Raw genomic sequence first — 21900 nt, 5'->3', positions numbered from 1 at the left:
GTCAAAGACAATTTTGGTATTTTTTCAGTCTAAATTTAATATTTCAGTAAAATATTTAAATGGTCTCAAGCTTACACATAAAATAACATCAAAAGATTTAAATGGTCTCGAGCGTACACATAAAATCAATGAAACCTTAGCTATCAGTATAAATTTAATATTTCAGTAAAAGATTTAAATGGTCTCGAGTTTGCATATAAAATCAATTAAACCATTACCTTATAGTCTTTATAAATTATACAATTTAGCTAAATATAACGGTTATCTGTTACGTAAGTATTTGGAATGTACATAATATGATAATAAGATAATTCAGCAATGTTTAACATTCACATATATGCTCATTAACTAACTTGCAAATATTAATATTTACAAGTATCAAAATTCATCTTTTAAGATAGAAAATGAGATTACATTCTCCAATAGTTTCTTGTTTAATATGGGCGTTTAACGTAAAAACAAATCTTTTAAGTTATACAATATATGTTTGATAAATAATAACATTAATATTTACAAGTATCAAAATTTATCTTTTAAGATAGAACATGAGATTACATTCTTCAATAGTTTCTTGTTTAATATGGACGTTTAACGTAAAAACAAATCCTTTAAGTTGTACAATATATGTTTGATAAATAATATTAAGTACTTACATTAATATCTTGAAGTTGTCGCTAATGTGACAGCACCGTAGTATATACCATGAAAGTAAAGCACAGACTGGTGTTTGGTGTTTATTCCGATATTTATATGGATGAAATAGAATGTTAATCAAATAGTGGGAGGGATAAATGGTTAATCTGGTAGTAGGGGAATGGTTCAACCAATGATCTAATAGGGGGGAATGATCTGACCAATGATCAAATAGTATAAAAAATTGGGCGGGATTAAAAAGTAGGGATTTGTGATTGGGGAGGGGAGAAGGAATCATTTCTATCTTGATGTCATTCCTCGCCCTATACTCCACTAAGCAACACGATGTCGTTTGGAAATTATATTAATGATGAGGAGTTGCTGGAAGCTTGCTGTTTGGTGGAAGCTGAAGAGAGCATTATGCAATCTATTGATAATGCATCCCTCCTCGAAGCCGTTTTTGACGCCGAAAACCGTGTAGAAAAGGAGATGATGAAAGGAATGAGAGAAGAACAGTTGATATCTGCAATTGCAGATGTCAACTTTGAATGGGAGCTACGAACTTTTTGCGAAACTAACTCACTGGAGACGATGAGAATTCTGATCCAACGATACATAAATCTGGACGCAGAAATAAAAAGTCGAAACCCCTAATATAATTACCATTAGTACATATCTATATAAGTGTGTATTAAATTTATGTCTTCCTCTTTCCTCTTTCCTCTTTCCTTAAACAATGTACATTAAAATTAAAGAATAAAAAAAACAACAAAAAAAACAACAAAAACAAAAACTTTGTAGTTACTAGTGATGTGCAAAATGTGCATCGACCTCACGGCTTTGGTTTAAGTCATTGAGATAAAAAACTCAATAATTTAAATCATTTTCGTGTGGTGCGTGTATATTAAAATGCATTGTTTCCGGAACGATGTATTGTGCCACACGCAGGTTCTACAAAAGGAATTAACGAGTTTAATCAAACTCAATAACAATTATCCTTTTGTAGAACCTACATATGTTACATTGCAAAGTTTCCACAACTATGCAATGCGTCATGCGCTCTACAAATGATTTAATCTATTGTTTTTTTTTTGTTGTTGTTGTTTTTTTTTTCGTTATTTATTTTTTTTTCATTTTTTTTATTTATTTATATATATATATTTTTTTTTTATTAATTTGTACAATATTTACTTATAACTAATTAAAACTAAAGGATCTTTATTTACAATTTAATTGTACATTTCTGTGTCTCCATAAGTATCTCCAAACTCAAAGTCTTCGAATGATACGTCGAAGATCCGTACTCTCATAAAGTAGCCCCTGCCACTTAGTACTGCTTCGGCGATGAGGTACCAAAGTACTTCGATGATTCTCTCGGTCGGCTTTCTAAATTTGTTCAAGCTTCTATTTAAGAAGCCGTACTGAATTCTTACTGACTCATAAGTCTCGTCAAGATAGACGAGCTCATTAAGTTTTGCAAGGTCGTCTTCCTCTGTGAACTTCCATTCCAAGGTGTAAGACATCTTTATGGGTGCAGAGTAACAGTTTGAATGAGATTAGGACTCACAGTTGAGATTTGGTGGAAATGTATAATGGTAGTGGGGATGAAATGGGTAATGGGGAATGAAAGGACCACAAAGGTCTTAATTTGAAAGGATAGTGGTGAGAATGAAATGGGAAATGGAGAATGGAAGTACCACAAAGGTGTTGGTTTCAAAGGTTGCTATTATGCTACAGATAACTAAGCAATAGCGGATGATATTTATTTCTCACGGCCCTAAACCCTCACCTGTGAACGCAAAACACATTATTGAAGGAAAACCATGAAAGGGTCCTTTTAACAAACGAATCGTTTCAATAGACCCTTTACAGCCGGTGGGACACGTCAACACAGGTGAGGCTTCAAGTCATTTTGCTTTGTTAAACACAACAAATGATAAGTCATTGACAACACGACAGAGGGATGATTGATGCGCCCAGCTGCTTGTGCTAAAGGCCCAAGATATTGTTATCAATCTTGGAATGCGTGGTAATGGCTAGGTGTCCATTTGTCAATTGATAATCGACAGAGGGATGATTGATGTGCCCACCTGCTTGTGCTATAATTTATATTATAATTTTCATAAAAGATTTTCAAATTATTCATTTAATTAAATTACAACATCTAATCACTTTTAATTAGCATAAATTGTAGTAATTAGACTAATTAGAGTAATTTTACTAATTAGAGTACTTACACTAATTAGAGTAATTACACTAATTAGAGTAATTACACTAATTAGAGTAATTACACTAATTATCCACCGCCTCCACCCTCCCTACTCTTGTCCTTTAATCACTACTAACGCACAACTCTTTTTGCCGTGGTTGATTCATACAGCCTTGGAGAACTCTATCTAGTACTGGCCTTACTTTCCAAAGACGGTTAGTTTTTTTCTCTTCATCTGAGAAATCATTGTCAAAAACAACCTTCAGTGATGTACGAATCGCATAGAATCTATCACGGGTCATTGCACTGGCTAAACAAGGGATCCTGAATCGTTTTTCCCAGTACATTCTAATCTGCGGAAAGTTTAGGGCTGACATCACACAGTTCATGCCAATCCAGATTTTAAGCTCCTGTAACGTCAATTTTAAGCTTTTACCTGTTATGTGAATTGAAGTTTGATTTGTCTTTAAAACCATCAAATCCAAGAGTTCATCATCAAAGTACTGATAAACAAATGTATCATCGTCCCACGAGTCATCACATTCTTCTTTCTTGTAGCTTGGCTCCATCAATTTGATTTCTTCAGGTTTAAATGATTTAGCAGTCAACTTTGGTCCAGGATCAGCCGGCTTCACAGTAGCAGTTTTCTTCTTTTTTTTGCCACTAGCATTTTGTCCATAATTTTTTGTATCCCGCTGTAAAAAAAGAATTATTTTAGGATTGATATATTAAATGTATTATTCTGAAAAAAGGTTTCGAGTTTTCACGAAAGTTTTCATGTTTAAATTTAACTAGTTACTCATCACAAGAAACAAAAAGTTGTTAATTTTACCACATAGTTAATGACTGCCCTCTGAGCGCTTTCCCTGAAGGTATACTTACATTTTGGCCTTGAAGGTACTACTAAAGTAGTAGAAAATATAAACTTTAAAACGCATTTTTGCCATTTTCAGGAGAATTCTCTTAAAAAAATATATTTACTTTGGGTTGGTTGATGCACAAAATTACTATAGTTTAAATTCTTACCTTTCGCTTGGGTTTAGCTGATTCATCCGCACATTCGGAATCTGAACTAGGGATATCTTCTAAATCTGGATTATAATCCGGATCTTCATCCGTATCATCATCACAGTCTCCTAATAACTCTTCTAGACTTAGACCCATGTTTCGTGGCCCTCTTGGATGTGGCATCATATCTGGCTCGTCATCTCCTATATCTTCAAAATCTGACTGATCTAGATCCAAATCTCCAACCAACTCATTGAGGGCTTGATCTACTTCCTCGTCATTCACTGTAATACAAACACAATTGTTTAGTGCTTACAGCAAAAGTGGAAACCAAGGCTTTTGTAGATAAAATAAATAACATTACTAAAACAACACTTGACCTATGTACAAAACCAACGTCCTTTTAAAATCCCATTTAAAAATAAGACTATAGGATGTAGGGCCCGAATGTCCTTTTATAAACCAGACCAAAAAATGGGATGTTTGTGATAAAGACCTGATGTCCTTCTAAAAGGACATGTACATTTAAGAACGAATAATAACTTAAATAATGCATCTGGATAGAAAATTATTTAATAAATAGTCAGTCAAACCATTACACTTCATGATTATAACACTCAAATCAACATTGGTATAAATTAAATAAGTACTTACGGCAATTAAATCTTAGGTCTTCATGAGTCCTTCTACTCGCCATCTTGTTTTCACTCAGACAAAGAGAGCAGAGAGCTCTGGTGGCAATTGGTGAAACTACATCAACAGCAAAAATCATACTATAGCCAGGGTTGCCAAAAGCGAGTGGTCCAGAAAGTAAAATTTCCCTTGGCTGATTTTTAAAAACTGTGGCATTATATAAGTACGTTCGGCAACTGCGCATTAAATATTCTAAAATAATTCAGTTCTTAGGCAAGTAATGATATTATGTCTTATATAAGGACATTAGGTATTTAGTGTTAAAATGAAATAAAAATTACAGGACTCAGGAGGATAGATAGACAATGCTCCAATAATTCCCAACACAGATAAAACGCAGAATAATAAATGGTATCAGCAATCTGACACATATTTTCTCCTATAATTTTGTTAACAATCTTTATCATGGGTAAGCGGTGGGAGTAACCGAGTAACCATATGATATTTTATAGCGAAAAATCAGAAAAAGTTGCAATAACATTTGAACCGTAATTTTTACGGGGGGGGTTGCACTGTGTTGTTAGAATTATAAGGACCATATCACATTAATTTTAATCAAACCGGCTTTTGCCCTAAAATCCGATTAGTTGTATTTTATGGGAAAATAATATGAGTTACAATAACTTTGAAACCGTATTTTTTATGGAAATGGGATGTGTACCATTTTGTTCAAAACTTAAAGGACCATAACAAACTAGTTTTAGTCGAAACTGGACTTTTTCTGAATTACGATTTTTTGTTATTTTATGGGGGTTTTATGGGAAAATAACATAATTTGCAACAACTTTAGAACCGTAGTTTTTACGGAATTGGGATTTGTAGCATTCTGTCTAGAATTTAAAAGATTATAATATACTAAATTGTTATCAAAAGCATTCCGGCCATTTTCAAGAAAATCTGATTCCCCGTTATTTTATAGGTTTTATGGGAAAATCACCATTAAAAATACAAATTTCGAAAAAAATTAAAAACACCTGGAGATACAATGGATTAGCACCTACATTCCATGGTAGCTCTGTACTGATACAAACCACGCGGACACACACACAGACATCACTTCGAAATCCAATTTTTGGGTTCAGGGGGACCCAAACGGATATATCCCCTCAAAACTCAAACTCGACAATTTTTACGATAACAATACTTTCTCCATATAGGTACTATGTATAGAAAGAGAAAGTAAAAATGTGGTTCTTTTAATTATTTCACTACCGGTACCAGGAGTCAGTAGATTACAAATACTGTACCTAGAGGAGTGTGACGCCCGGTAGTGAACCTGTTACCAGGCATGTTAAAAGATACCGCAGATGACTAGTCCTACTACCGGCATTGATCACAGAAACTCTTTAGCTCTTTATTTAGCATCGTATAAGGGAATCAATAAGTTTATCAGAACGTGAAAGAGTCAAAGTTATCAACGCAAACGTGTTTTATATACTTCCAAAAGCCCTGCTAAAAACTAAAAGCATGAGCGAAGCTGAACATAAATATATCAAAACTACTGTATAACATACTAGGCACAGACTATAGACCATTATCTGAACAATAATAATTGGTTCTATAGTCTGTGGCCTAGGTAGCGGTAACTTTCACAATTTCATGAACCTTTTCATTGTTAAATTTCAAATACTTAAATCTTCTTAGGCCTACATATAGATCACGTAATTGTGTACAGTATAAGTTTGGATAGTTCGATCTATGATGCATTTACTTTATTTTAGCTTTATTCACACACACAGATCTGTGATTCAATAAGTCGGATTACTAATGAGAGATTTACTTGTTTTGACATTGTTTTAAAATGTTGTTTATATTGGAACTAATCGTCATCAATGTGAGAAACAAGACTGTGAGAAACTTCCCAATGGTAATAATGGTAGTATTTACTACAAGTCTGCTTGGCAATACACACACACACACACACACATATATATATATAAACAACGCAACCACCAGCGATTGACTGAGAGAAAGAGAGAGGTAGAGAATACGGCGCAAACAGTGATAAGGGGCGACACCTGCCTCAAGGTCAACCGCAGCAGAGATAACACGACAACACTCAGGGTAAACAACCCTCGGGCTATCTCAATGTACTGTTAAGTAACTCTGGGGAAGGAATAACTTCTCAGGGTTATGTCAGCTAATTGCTCAATGTAAATATTACCCTAACTTGTTTAAAAATCTTACAAGCTTTTGATTTCTATTGCCATTACCAGAAGTGCATCTCTATGAACTATGACTATGACACGCCTCTACAGATGTATGGTCAGCATCATACAGATGAACACAAATTGCTTACTAATCTAGGTTTGACTTTTTGTTTTGGATCATACTAAAATGTGGGCTTTTCCTATGAAGGAAATAAAACATATAGTGGGCACATTGTTGTTGATTAGATCCTGGAAAACTGTATTTTATCGATAGCCTAAAACTGGGACAAACAGTTCTTGATCTTTGGAGATAAATGGTCTTGTCTAAAAAACATGTCATCTACAATTTACACAGATCACATTCACGTTGAATTTATATTCAGCTTAATACACAACAGTTAACAATCACAATCAGAAGTGAACGGCCTAAAGATAATGATAGTGATAATGACAAGCTTAATTTCCCTCGTAACAGTAATGCTTGAAGTTCCCTAAATTGTATGAGGAAATGTAACCAGGAACAACCCTGGGGCAACCAAGGAATGTAGGCCTACTCGCAACAATAAATCTAGCAAGAAGTGCTGAGCTGGAGGAACGAAAACAGCAGCTTTACGTCATGATAAACAAAATTACCCAAAGGTGTTTACAGGTTATATGTATACATATTATGCTTACCACATCACAGCGATGAGCTTTGCTTACGTCAAGTGACGTCACCGCTTTTATCAGCTGTTTGTTAGTAATTACTGTCAGAAGCGCATACAGACTGCTAAAAATAAACGAGAACTACCGTGTGTGAAGATGATCTCATCGAATATAGTGTCAAATAGATCAATAGATCAAATACGAGATATATTGGACTCGCATTTCAATAAACGATCCTAATATAGGTCGGATTCAAAATATAAGACCGGGGATTATTTTTCGCTTTGATGTCCCCCAGACCAGAGACTAAAACGCTGTTTGTAAAAATTGATATTAAAAAAGAAAAATCTCAATTTTCAGTTGTGTAGGGCTTAAATAAAATAATTGGTTATAACCATGTTATAACGACTCATTTTGGTACCTACCTTATTGGTAGGCCTAACTTATTGGCTACGGAGAAAAAAAAACTAGTAAATATTAACCGCGTCGTTCTTGATCTAGTTTGATAACATGTTGAAAATGTATTAATTCCATGTATGTAATGTACTAAGCTATTACGATTTCACTAAAATCTCTTTATTACCTTCACTGTAGGAGCAAACCTCGGTATTCGTAAAACCTGGTCTAACGTTTTTAAATGGGAAATTTAAATTAAATATGACATGTAGGGTAAGGATTGTTTTATTAAAAATGCAACCAGCCAAATTCGTTTGGTCTGCAGGTATTCTGTGCGAGGTATTTAGTTTTGACGTTGTATTCAGTCAAAGTTTTTGATAAGAGATGAATCGATATAGCTCGAGCAAAAAAATATTGGACAACCTAACCACATTTTTTAACACTCAAAATTCTGTATATCTATTTCATTTTACGGTCTTCGTTTTTTTTTTTTTGTAAATTTCAATCACTGTGAAATAATATTTAAATCTAGCTTTAAAGTGTTGCACGCAAAATATCAGGTACAGTAGTAGGACTTTTACTTTCGAGTCAATAAACATTGTCAATTTTAATAATAATCATTACTGCTTTTGTAACATGTGTCTCAAACAAGTAAACACGTGCTAAATACCGACCGTGTTATTTCCATGTCATGTTTATTCACATTACGGAGTCTGCAGGTGTCATTATTGACTATTGCTTTAGGCAGAAAGTATGGAAAAATTGATATATGGAAAAATTACTTTGTACTTGTCAGTCAATGTTTCCTCATAATTAGCTATAATTTTGGTTAGGTTTCCAAAACTTATTAACATTTTACCACACTATTATTTATTATACTTTGGGCTGAAGCAGAAATAAAATGTATAAAGTATACGGTACCAAACATTAACGTTACACATTTTGAAAGCTTCCACCGGTTCTGTTTTAAAGATTCCAAATAGACTCCGTTCCGTTCATTAAAACCGATCGACTTATTAGTAGAACATTTTTTTTTGTAGACCATATTATATTGTTTTTCGATGGAAGAAGACAAATAAAAACACAGTATTCTCACGAATACGCGATGGAAATGTGAGTTTAGAATACAGTTTAACCATAACAACGTGGTTTTTACCGAGCAGTCAAAACATTGCAATAGTTCTCATTTCAATAAATGCGTCCGTAAACCAAAATTACATTTTATAAATTTAGTTGTTTTACTCGCTAATGAATGAATGCACAAGTGGTTGATGCACTATATTTATTTTACAAAACTATGAATATATAATTTTATGTTAATAACTCACTTGGTTAATCGATATGCAGTAGACCACGAACTGGAGCCGACACCACTGTATGACTACTGTGACACTCACGCGCACACACACACACACTCACTACGCTCGTTGACCGACCAAGCACGTCTGTCTGTCGTCTGTGTCTGTAGTGTCCGATGTAGCCGATTGTCCCAGCCCACCGCCAGGAGCGCTAGTTCCCAACAATGCTCACAACATCACTGTTGGTTGTATTGTTGTCTCTGTCCCGCAACCACAATTAATTATTATATACTAGCAGAGTACCCGTCCTTCGTAAGGGGTTGGCAAATAAGTATAATTTGCTTATTGATTTTCAGTAATAAACTGTTTTATGTCTTTGTTTAATGCATTATGAGGTATAAACGTACCCCGATTGTGTAGTAAACATCTTTATCAAACGATTTATTCGTTTTAGTGATAATAATTGTCCCCCTTCCAACAGTTGTTGTGTGTGAAACGAATCACTACTGTGAAGCAGATTCGTAATTCAGTAAATTTGGTTCAACATATCTCTGCACAATGACTAAAGAAAGGAAAGGTGCGGGACATATTGGCCATTGGGCTCGCCTACTAAAGCAAAACGACATAGAATGCCAACACAACTTTTGTTTACAAAATATCACATCTTTAATCGGGGAAATCTTTTGGTTAAAATACACTAATGCACGAAATTGATGCTTAAAAAGCGAGTCCCAAAACGAAGTATCAGAAGTAACATTTTATAAACCCTCCTAGTAAGCAAGTTTACATAATAAGGTTTATTCTTGCAAAAAAAACATACAAGTGAAAAATGTAGGTATTTCCAAGCTACGCAAACAAAAACACAGCTTAATTTTTTTTAAAGACAAATAATAAATTCGAATAGGCCTGCTTTTTGCTGAAATCATGTATTTTCAAAGCTAAATACAGGACGTTGATTGGGTTCAAGAGCTTTATGACAGTTATTAGGATAGAGGTTTGGTGGTTGAAAATAGGTTGAGAACCGAATTAGGCTATTTCATAAGACAGATTTCATTTGATCTATTAGTGTTGCAAATACGAATGTGAACACATCCATACTTAAAATTTTCAGATCAATTAACAGAAAGACACCTAAAATGTGTTATAATTACATATAATATTACATTTCTATTAACTTTCAACCTCACTACATATATTACATAAATATTACAGAAATCGATTTTTTTATAAAAAATAGTTGGGAAATCTATGTTAAGCAGTTGGGAAATTTGAGACTTCTCTCCCCCCCCCCTAGAATTTAACCAAGCAACGCCACTGAATCGACTCAATCAAAACGCAATGTCGCACTCTATACAAATGCATGACAGAAGAGCATGTTTCTGTCGATCCATTAGGATTGCGAATTCTTAAGGGGTTATGATTTGTACATGCTTATTGCTTATTTCACGGATTAACAGTTCAGCTCCCAAGTTGAGTGCTCCCTTCCCAGACGGCCTATAGTAATTTAGAGAGAGCAAAATTATTTTTTTTTTAATAAAAACTAAAAATATCTGTTTTACATCTATAATTTATAGAATGTTAAGCTATGCAGAACTTTTGTCCAAAAATATTTTTTTTTTACCTTTTTATAACTTTTTCCGATGTTTTCATAAAAAACCTTTTTTTAATTAAATTTTTATTTTTCTAGACAAACATTCATATTGGTTAAAGATATAATTGAATAATACCACCGCCGCAGCAAACCTGCAGACTAAGCGAATTTTAACTTGTCTGATTACATTTTTAAATAAAATATTTCCATAAATAAGACATATTTATTCCCAATTTAAATAACATGAGATTTAACGAGTGCTTAGGTTTGATGCTACGCACCAAACCTAAAAAAAAGGAAAGGGAAAAAGGAAAAGGAAAAGGAAAAGGGAAAGGGAAAAGGGAAGGGAAAGGGGAAAGTAAAAAGTGTTTTTTGACCATACTATAGGATGAAATATATAAATTTTCCAAATTTTATCAATATATATCCATAAAAAAGTAAACTACAATAGTTTTCATTCTCTCCATAAGAATAACATGGGAATTTTAAATTACACTATTTTTGATTTTTCTCCGTGACCATTAGGCATACGGCATACAGCAGGCGCTTCAATCAATTAGGCGCTTCAATATACAAAATTATTTCGTTTTTAAGCTTTACAAAGCGGTTTAAAAAGAAATTGCATTTTTTTTTTGTTTTTAGGGTCAAAAATAGGAAAACCCCATTTTTACCCCATAAACCCCCGTTCCTATGGTCCGATTATGCTGGTTCGCGAACTCGTTGGAATAAACGTAGGTTTACACGTTTGTACCAAATTTCATCAAAATCGGATTATTTAAAAATACGTTGTTATGAACATTAACGATGATATAGACAATCAACTATAACAATAACTGTCGTAATAATCGGCGGATATATCCATCTACTGTCTGCGGAGCCCAAGAAGATAAGCGGATATATCCGCCTACCGTCCGTTATGCACAAAATGCTGACGGATATATTCCTAGGTTCCAGTTCCAGTGTGTAACCACGTGACCAGTCAGCTGTGACAATGTATGGTGTATGGTGTTGTATGTCGTTTTGTCCACACCCTCGTTTCTCGTCGTTGGACCATGTCCTAATGTCCCATATCCGCTCTGTGCGATGTGACGTGGACGTGACGTCAAAACGCTCTTCTCTACGTTCAATACAGATAAACACCTAGTATAGTAGTGGTCACGCATGTAAGGGCCATGTGCAGCTATATCCGGAACATTTTCACAAAAAAGCGTGACCTACCACATAGCCTTAAATATGCTATGTTGTGTCAACTCTATCCAACTTATTGTGTCATACGTCTGTGGTCCAAAGCAACCATAAAGCAGCAGATCACTGTGCTTTATTCAGCTACACGTTATTCGTGCGATGAAGGACTGGCCCTGTGATGCTGCTTACATAGCTCGAAGTGTGTCATGTGAAAGGGAACCTGACAAACATAGGACTAATGCCCCCGCCGCAGCTAACCTGCCGACTAAGCGAATTTCCATTTGTTTGAATTGATTTTCAATTAAATCTATTTAAATAACATTAGGTTTAACGAGTACCTAGGTTTGCTGCTACAAGGAAACTAATAAAGATTGTTTTTTAGTAAAATATCAATAGCTTAATTGATCAAAATACATCCATAAACAAGCAAACTACAACATTTTACATAATTTCCCATTAGAATAACATGGGAATTTTAAAAATGTTTGAATTTTCTCCGATACCAATAACCACACAAAGACACTTTGATATACTAAATTATTTGTATATTAAGCTCTCTAAAAAGGTCTAATGAGAGATTGGAACATTTTGTGGTTTGAAGGTCGAAAATGAGATAAACCAATTCTTACCCCATAAAACCCCCCGTAAAACCCCGTTCCCATGGTCTGATCACACTGAGTCGTGAACTCATTCAAGTTTATCCTATCTTACACCTTAAACCAAAATTCGAGTTCACGGATATATATATATATATAAATAAAATTACAGTTTTGTCTGTACATTGCTTAGAATCATGCAGTTTTTGGTTATTTTTAAGTTTCATAGCCTAAGAAAGCCGAAACGAGTCTTATCTCAATTTCTGTCTGTATGTCTGTCTGTCCATTCTGTGGTTGCGTCTGTAACGCCAAAATGTCATTTTACGCGGCCTACTCCTTGAAAACTAGAGTACAGATCAAGATTCCAATTATTTTTCTGTATTCACTGGATTGGCGAGAGTGTCTTTGGCTATTAAAATATGGCCTAACTACTTTTGAAAAAATATAACGAACCATCAAAAGCTCAATTTTGTTCGATTTTTGTCAAGTTTTCTCCTAATGTTTACTATTACATTTTATGAAATAACGAACAGCTGTTTGGATCAATTCTCACATCTGGCTGTCACTGATATGTTTCATTGTTTACATTACATTTTGTTTACAAATTCTGCAACACTTCCAATCACATTTTGTACGCAAATCGAAAACCATTCATTGAGGAACCAAGTACGTTAATTGACCTTTTGACTTGCATAACAGATTTAATCGATCGCAAGTACTATAATTTTAACTGTAAATTAAAATAATTATCATTCACATCCAGGTAAAGAACCTGGAGATTCTATGTCTATAAAATTTAACTTAAGTTTTGATAACAAGGGAAAATACAGCAAATCAGTGTTGTATAAGACTGGGAAACTAAATTTTTTAAATAATCGCCACTAATAGCCTACAATCGAGATTTCCACTCATTAACGGCGTTTCGATCGCTGTTCTATCAAGTAAATAATTACTACAGTACTGCAGTGGATGATCGCGGGTGTTGCTGCGACCCCGGAAGACCTTTATGATTTCGTTGTCGTCAACGTTACAGTGTTTTTTCCAGCTAAACTCGCTTTTCCAATATGTCACTTATCACCGCTATTGCGCTGCCTTCATTAGACCATTCCATCAATAGACCTATGAGCCATCTTCTATTGGTGCGTAGGTCTAAAGATGGAATGTTTACTGATATGTTTAGATTAAATACTGTTTACAAATACCACAACTATTTTCGATCAAGTTTTATAAGCACATCTTAACCAAGTTAGATTAAAAACGTTGTGCCCGGTTTAATTAATTGCAAGTTCGATGATTGTTCTTGAGTTTTGATAACGTGGGAAAAGACCGTGAATCAGTGTTGTATAGTGCTGGGTAACTTACATTTTTTAATCATCGTCACCAATAGCTTACAAAAAAGGTTTCCACACGTTAACGGCGCTTCAAGGTCAGTTGTGTAAAGTGCAAAGTAAAAAATCACAACTGCAGTGGGTGATCGTGGATGTTGCTGCAATCTTCGAAGATCTTTCTGATTTCGCTGTGATCATAACAGAGGTTTAACTTACAGATGTAGCTAAACTTGCTTTTCCAATGTGTCACTTTTGATTTATACTTACTTACATTTTGACAACGATATCGGTAGGCCTACTTTTCCTACTTAGGAAGTAAAACTACAAACGTCCAAAACCCCAGATTTGTGCGTTTTTTGTCACATTTCCTCCGAATGTTTGCTAGATATGTGTACCGATTATCGTTTAGAGATGACGTAATATTTTAAATAAGAAACCTTTGTTTGTATATAGGTGGTTTTTTCAAACTGTCATTAATATGTTAACATTGAAAGTTGCTTACAAATAATGGGAAATAACTTTGATTTTTGAAAACTAAAAAAAGTTAAAACCATGGGAGATTAATAACTTCGGTACTACCACATCAAGTGAAAGTTTTTTTAGCAAACCATAGTGAGTTTTTAAAGCTTTACGTTGTTAACGTTACATGTTACATGTTTTGTGGCCTGAGTATTTATTTATTTATGTATTTTCTAACGGATTAACACCTATAATACGGTTTGATTAGAAAGACAGTTTGAATTGGTCGTAAGTAGCCTACTATAGTTCTTTTCTTAAATGTAAACGTTGGTTGTTGGTACTGCTACTTTTCCTTAGAAACGGTGGTGGCAGTAAGAATCATTTTTACGTAGGCCTACAAACACATCACTAATAGTTATCGTTAGTGCTGCTTCTTATTTCTTATTAAATTTAATTGATGTCTTACCGTATAATTTTTGCGTTTTCTGTCTCTACTCCAAAATGTTAGTTTATGCTATGAAAATGATAAAACATTAGCGAAAGATTTTTTTAAAACCATCATGAATTTTTAAAGCTTGGCGTTGTTAACGTATAAATATTTTGTGGACTGTGTATTTATTTACTTATTTATATATTTTCCAACGGATTTACACCAATTTTACAGTTTGATTAGGCCTAAAAACGATTATCATAAAATTTGATGACACTATCAAAACTTTCAAATAATTATTTTGTTTGTAATTTGCTTTGGATAAAGCGTAGCAAATCCCCTAATTCAATTCTGTATTTTTGTGTGTCTGTTAGTAACGCATTAATGTCCTAATTTCTCAGAGTTTCGTGGGAAGGACAAGAGCACCTTTGTTAATGAAAATTTCAACCCGAATAAAGTGTGCAGTAGTGAGGTTGAGGTAGTATTTTAACTACTTTTATTCAGTGTGAAAAGTAACTTTCAATTACAGGCCTACCTTAGGGCTATGCCTCATAGATCTAAAAATCAATTCCTTTTATCATAAGATATAAAATATGGACTAAGACGATCGGGTGACATTTAATTGCGAAGCATTCGTTTTGGCTTTGAAACTGTCAGATATTGTATTTGCGAAGGTTTATATGTATTCATATACAGTAATAGTTTTGCCAGCATATCTGGAAAAATGCACACTAAATATGCAAACCAACTCCTGTTCTGAATATAAGGTTTCAACTTACTACAAGATTCCCGTACGTAGAACGGGCAAACAGCTAGTATATATATATATATATATATTTATTTATTTATTTATATTTATCTATATATATTTGAACGGATTGTGTTTTTCGCCTCTGGGAACATTAAAATGGAAAAGTAAATCGGTCCCGGGCCTAGGTCTTACCATGTCATCTACGGTAATAGGTACTTCCCTATAGGGAAATTCTCTAAAATAAAAGATCATCCATAAACCTAAACTGTCCATTATGTGGTCCACAAGAAATTTAAGCCTTATTCCTTCGCGTCGTTGTCTTACAAGCGCTAACCACAGCTGGTGCACGTATATGTTATTTATTTATTCTTGCTATCGATGTTTAAGCTTAAGACTGCAAAAGGAAACTCTCAGAAAGTTTTTAAAGCTGTAATCCCTCGAAGCTGACTTGAAGGACGCTGCAGTGCAGCTAACTGACCCGGAGTGGAGTCAAATGATAACTCGACCGGTGCGTCGCCACAGTGCCCCGGTGGTCAAACCCATTGTTACAATGTAAGCCCATAACATATTCTATGTTAATTGTTAACGCTAGTTCTCTGTTCCCATTTATAATAAATGCTATATATAAGCTAGGTGATGCCACACATCCAGTTATAGGAGCGGTGAGATTTATTGTAGGCTACTTCTATTTTCGTGTTGTCCCTATAGTTATCATATCGACGAATTATTCATTCACTTGTGAGGCAGTGGGTTTAGGCAATAGATTAGTCATATTCAACTCGGGCATATAACTCCTGTGACGAGTGATCAAGTAGTGAACTATAGTAAACTCTCGTCGCCATTCACCATCCACGACGAGTTCCGCTTCATAACCACTCCATGGCAACCATGGCTGCTTTTTTATAGATCCTGGTGCACATCATGTGCGATAACTGTTGGCTTTAATATATACTATTTATACTATCACGTTTGAAACTTAACTGCATACATGTTGCTCGAAATCGAGCCATCGCAAAGAAGTTATTTAAAAACAAATAACTTATTTAAGAACAAATATAAGTCATAAATTCCGATGAGTTTAAAAGAGTCAACTCAAAGATTACGTAACTAATGTTAGTACTCACAATGTACTTAACAGTTCAATATAATCAACATTTCTTGTAAATATTTGATCATTTTTCAAAATCTGATCTGGCTTTTAGTGTATTGTAGAAATGTTTCCCACTTATAGCTGCAATAGGTTGTCCATGTTGGTCTTTGTCAATGATAATGTAGTCTGCATGGTATCACTCATTGTCGCCAGTAGTTTGCAAATTTCAGTCTTTATTTTAATAGCACCAAATAACCATTAACTACCTGATTTTCTGCATTACCTCTCTGTCACAATTTTACAATTAACATATATGTTCTTCTTCTCACTTTTAATTTCTGACAACAGCTGGAGTTTCATAACAATGTTTGTTTCTCATGTTAATCTTATAGAGAAATACGAAACTTTAAAGGGCCCCAAGGCCTCACTCTCTAATTATTTCCCTAAAAAGAAAGTTTCCTGCACAACTTGACGTCACGCTCTTTCCAATGACACCAAAAACATGTCAATCGATTCAGTAGTTTCGTATGAGTAATTGTCACAAAAACCCTGCTTGCGTATTAAATAAGTATAGATTAAGAGAATGGTCAGTTGATTTATGTGTACTTTCATACGTCACATATAATTTACAATTAACTTACGTTAGGTACCAAATCTCAGAAACAAACTGGCTTCATGGGTAGCTGTTTGATTGGATGGTAATTTATATTTATTGCGAATATTTATCGATTAAGTCTATTGTGTACAGGGATTATAGGACCATGTCACTAACAGTCTTTGTTCTCACTAGACTCTGTGTCCTTCTTGGTTGCCATTGTCATAGTCGAAGTGTCAGTGTGACGCAACAAACAGCTGATTCAATGTCTGCATAACAAACTCACCTCCACACACAGAACAATTACACACTACAACAAATAGCACTGCCTCCTGAATCTAAACATTATTGTTTTGTACTGGTAACACCCAACGATATAAACAACTCACACACCTTTTACGCCACACTACACTGTTTAACGAACTTAACATGCAAGGATTTTAGTCCGACAAACAACTGTTTGCCGCCAGGTTAATCAAATGGGGTTTCATTAGGCTATACAGGGTGAGTTTTAAATGAGTTCCCCCCCCCCCTACTTTTTCCTACATTTCTTAAGATATCAACTCCGGACCACGTCAGATCATTGCAGAGTAGTAAGTACTTCATTTGTACTGGGTATACATTTTTGGCCGCCATCTTGGATCCGCCATATTGGATACAAAGATTTTGTTTCAAACGTAAAGGCAGGGTTGTGACCCATCGTTTTAAACCAGATTTTTACGCTGAATACGATGCTGCAATCTGTTTTTAAAAATCTTGATCCATTCTAAAGTTATGAGAACTTTTTATAACTTTATTTTTAGCCCATTTTAACATTGTGCATTTAGAAACTAGGACCATAATCGCAAAATAGTGCTAGATAAAGATAAGTATACTATACACCACCAGCCATTGTCAACATATTTTAACTTGGTTATTACGGATGTATTTTTTTCAGCCGCCATCTTGGATCCGCCATTTTGAAATGAGATAAATTATTTTAAATATGAAGGTGGTGTTGTGACCCATCATTTTGAATTACCTAGTTTTTTATGCTGAACTAAATGGCGAAATCCATTTTTAAGTTTCATATTTAGTTTTTGAAATATTGACATTTTAAATAAAATAATTGTAATATTTCATCAAGAAAGCTTGATAACAAAAAACCCCCGCCGCAGCAAACCTGCAGACTAAGCGAATTAACGAGTACTTAGGTTTGCTGCAACAGGGAGGGTAAAAAGTTTGTGTTTTTGTAAAATGTTAATAGTTTAGTATGAAATGAATGCATTTTACAAATTTGATCAAAATATGTTAATAAACAAGCAAACGACTACAGTTTATTTATTCTCTACAAGAATAACATGGTAATTTAAAATTTACAGTTTTTTTGAATTTTCTCCGTAACCATTAGTCGCATAATAATGCTTCAATATACTAAATTATTTGTTTTTTTAAGCTCTACAAAATGGTTGGGAAAACCCAATTTTTACCCCATAAAACCCCTCATAGACCCTTGTTCCCACAGTCCGATCATGTTGGTTCGCGAACTCGTTCGAATAAATGTAGGTTTACAAGTTTGTACCAAATTTCATCAAAATCGGATGATTTTTATTCGAGTTATCGCGCTAACGGACACATATATAAATATAAATATATATATATGAGTTTGAACGGATTGTGTTTTTGGTCTCTATGGACCTCAAAACAAAAAAGTAAATCGGTCCCGGGTCCAGGTCTTGCCATGAGTACTACGGTAATATCTTATTCCCTATAGGAGAAATTCGCTAAAAATGGATTGCGGCATTGAGTTCATCATAAAATGTAATTTAAAATGATGGGTCACAACACCACCTTCATATTTAAAATAATCTATCTAATTTCAAAATGGTGGATCCAAGATGGTGGCCGAAAAAAATACATCAGTCATAACCAAGTTAAAATAGGTTGACAATGACTATGGTAGTGTATACTTATCTTTATCTAGCACTATTAAGCGATTATGGTCCTAGTTTCTAAATGCACAATGTTAAAATGAGCTAAAAATAAAGTTAAAAAGTTCTCATAACTTTAGAATGGATCAAGATTTTTAAAAACGGATTGCAGCATCGTATTCAGCGTAAAAATCTAGCTTAAAACGATGGGTCACAACCCTACCTTTACATTTGAAAAATACCCCGCCGCAGCATACCTGCCGACTAAGCGAATTTCCATTTGTCTGAACTGATTTTCGATCAAATCTGTTTAAATAACATTAGGTTTAACGAGTACCTAGGTTTGCTGCTACAAGGAAACTAATTAAGCAAGTTTTTTAATAAAATATTAATAGCTTAGTATAAAATAAATAAATTGGCCAAGTTTAATCCAAATATATCAATAAACAAGCAAACTACATCATTTTACAATATTCTCCATAAGAATAACATGGGAATTTTAAGTTTCTCCGTTACCAATAACCGTACAAAAACACTTTGATATACTAAATTATTTGTTTTTTTTAGCTCTTTAACAAGGTCTCGAGAGAAATTGAGAAATTATGTGTTTTGAGGGTCAAAAATTAGAAAAACAATTTTTTACCCCATAAAAGCCCCCGTAAAACACTGTTCCCATGGTCCGATCATGCTGGTTCGCGAACTCATTCAAGTTTATCCCGCCTTACACCTTCAAACCAAATTTCATCAAAATCGGACAAAAATTACTCAAGTTATCGCGTTTACGGACGTATATATATATATATAAATCTATATATATATATATACTAGCTGACCCGGCGAACTTCGTATCGCCTAAGTTATAGGTTTCCCCTAAGACAGACCGATGGAAAGAAAGTACCGTTACGTTTAATTTTCAAGATGATCTCGTTCGCATCGCTCAATCACGTCCTGGTTGAAGTTCGTTCGCTACGCTCACTCACCTTTGGGTTGGAGCTCGTTCGCTACGCTCACTCACCTTTAGGTTGGAGCTCGTTCGCTGCGCTCACTTGCCTTCAGGTTAGCTCGTTCGCTACGCTAACTTGCCTCCAGGTTGAAGTTCGTTCGCTACGCTCACTCACCTTTGGGTTGGAGCTCGTTCGCTACGCTCACTCACCTTTAGGTTGGAGCTCGTTCGCTGCGCTCACTTGCCTTCAGGTTAGCTCGTTCGCTACGCTAACTCGCCTCCAGGTTGAAGTTCGTTCGCTACGCTCACTCACCTTTTGGTTGCAAATTAGCTGTTGTCATAAATGTAAAAGAAATAATAGTGCTGCACCCTGTTGGTAATCCTTGTAACTTTAATGCTATTGAACATCATAGAACAGAACCAACTTGTTTAATTGAAACAGCTGTTAAGATTCATTAATTCCATTTCTCATAAGGTTAACATGGGAAACTCCAGAGCCACTGGGGCGGAGCCCTTTTAAGAATTTCGAAACGGGAAATAGTTTACGTCCGATTCGCATACCTACAGAATTTACACACCAAATTTCATAACGATCGGTGAAGTCGTTCCGGAGGAGTTTGCAGACAAACACTGTGACACGAGAATTTTATATATTAGATATATATATACATATATAAAAATTTGAACAAATAGTGTTTTTGGCCTCTGGGGACATCAAAATGAAAAAGTAAATCGGTCCCGGGCCTAGGTCTTACCGTGCCACCTACGGTAATAGCTACTTCCCTATAGGGAAATTCGCTAAAAAACTTTGTATCCAGTATGGCGGATCCAAGACGGCGGCCAAAAATGTATACCCAGTCAAAATAAAGTACTTACTACTCTACAATGATCTGACGTGCTCTGCAGTTGATATCTTAAGAAATGTAGAAAAAAGTATGGGGGGGGAACTCATTTTAAAACTCACCCTCAGGGGCCAAAAGGCATTTAACCCTCGCATATCAATAAAGTTCAAGTTTCACAGCAACCTCATGGCACGATTTCACAAATCTACGCCAGAAGTTAATCAATTAGCAAATAAGTACAGGATGATTAAATACATTGGTCGATGTGGCAAGAGAAGGAATCAAAATCGGTTAGACCCTCATCGAAGTAAGAATGTTGCAGTTTTGTGAAGAATCCGATTTTTTTTTAAATCAAATACAAAAATAAACTAATTTAATGCATCCCGTTGATTCTGTATTTTTATGACCAAAGATGGTGATTCACTTATACAATCTAAATACGATCTGAATGATTTTCCTAAAGCAGATGGAACCAGTTATTAGTAATATTGACTCTTTCTGTAAGATTACAGACCAATTATATGAACTCCTTTCCCCACATAGTGAAACATGCTTTAACATGATCAAAACTCATGAACAAGAAACAATTGTAAGACTTCTAAAAAATCTTTTGGGCAACCTAAAGCCTATGAAAGGACAGAAAATATTGTATTCAAAAAAATTCATCAACAACGTTTTTAAGGTACACAATCAAGCATAATTATGTTTATCCTCTCTTCAATTATGTTTATCCTCCCTTCATTTAACTAAGATTTTAATAACTTCACTCTATCTATCGCAGTTAGCTGAATTTACGTAAAACCTCGAGAGTAACCGTCGTTGTCGACGGGTTTCACCTAATGTGTGTGTGAATCCGAGAACACAGCTTGAGCAATTTTGGTCTGACTTTGATGACACTTACAAACAGGATCGAAACATACAACATACAGGGGTTCGAAACAGGGGTTGAAACATATTTCAAAAATTGGGTTTTCAAACTTTTACTCTCCAAACACGGAAATGTCAAATTTTCATTTTAGCTATGTGTTAAGGGACATAGAAAAAAATTTGGTATGTTTTGTATAAAAATTAATGGTTACAGAGGAAATTACAAAAAACTGTACATTTAAAATGGCTATATTGTAATTTTTTGTTTATCTTACCTTATC

General features: G+C 34.6%; 3 protein-coding genes across 4 annotated transcripts in view; 1 reads left to right on the top strand and 2 right to left on the bottom strand.

The window, feature by feature from the left end:
* The window catches only part of LOC128992205 (uncharacterized), a 110688-nt gene extending 101506 nt beyond the window's left edge, over positions 1-9182 (bottom strand). The window contains exon 1 of the mRNA XM_054415790.1: positions 9063-9182. The gene's annotated coding sequence lies outside the window, so the exon portion shown is untranslated. The remainder of the gene's footprint in view (positions 1-9062) is intronic.
* LOC128992032 (dynein regulatory complex subunit 2) overlaps positions 1-21900 on the top strand; it is a 127977-nt gene that overhangs the window by 58052 nt on the left and 48025 nt on the right. The gene's annotated exons all lie outside the window — the stretch shown is intronic.
* LOC128999111 (uncharacterized) lies at positions 2403-17277 on the bottom strand. The gene is made up of 5 exons (XM_054425475.1): positions 17235-17277; positions 4505-4600; positions 3869-4134; positions 3279-3537; positions 2403-2422 (listed from the first exon to the last, which is right to left on the bottom strand). Exons 1-5 carry the CDS (start codon positions 17275-17277, stop codon positions 2403-2405), a joined length of 684 nt encoding a protein of 227 aa, XP_054281450.1.

Source organism: Macrosteles quadrilineatus, unplaced genomic scaffold (assembly GCF_028750875.1).
Source record: "Macrosteles quadrilineatus isolate MER2022 unplaced genomic scaffold, UCM_ALF_1.0 Scaffold_1__1_contigs__length_201487025, whole genome shotgun sequence".
Classification (NCBI taxonomy): domain Eukaryota; kingdom Metazoa; phylum Arthropoda; class Insecta; order Hemiptera; family Cicadellidae; genus Macrosteles; species Macrosteles quadrilineatus.
Note: the sequence above shows the minus strand (reverse complement) of the source record. Positions and strands in the feature narration are given on the sequence as shown.

Coding starts and splice junctions, on each gene's coding strand:
- LOC128999111 (XM_054425475.1), bottom strand. CDS start 17,277: ATGGCAACCAAGAAGGACACAGAGTCTAGTGAGAACAAAGACT. Junction 4,135..4,504: donor AGACCTAAGATTTAATTGCC/GTAAGTACTTAT, acceptor TTTGTATTACAG/TGAATGACGAGGAAGTAGAT. Junction 2,423..3,278: donor AACTTCAATTCACATAACAG/GTAAAAGCTTAA, acceptor TTGCGTTCACAG/GTGAGGGTTTAGGGCCGTGA.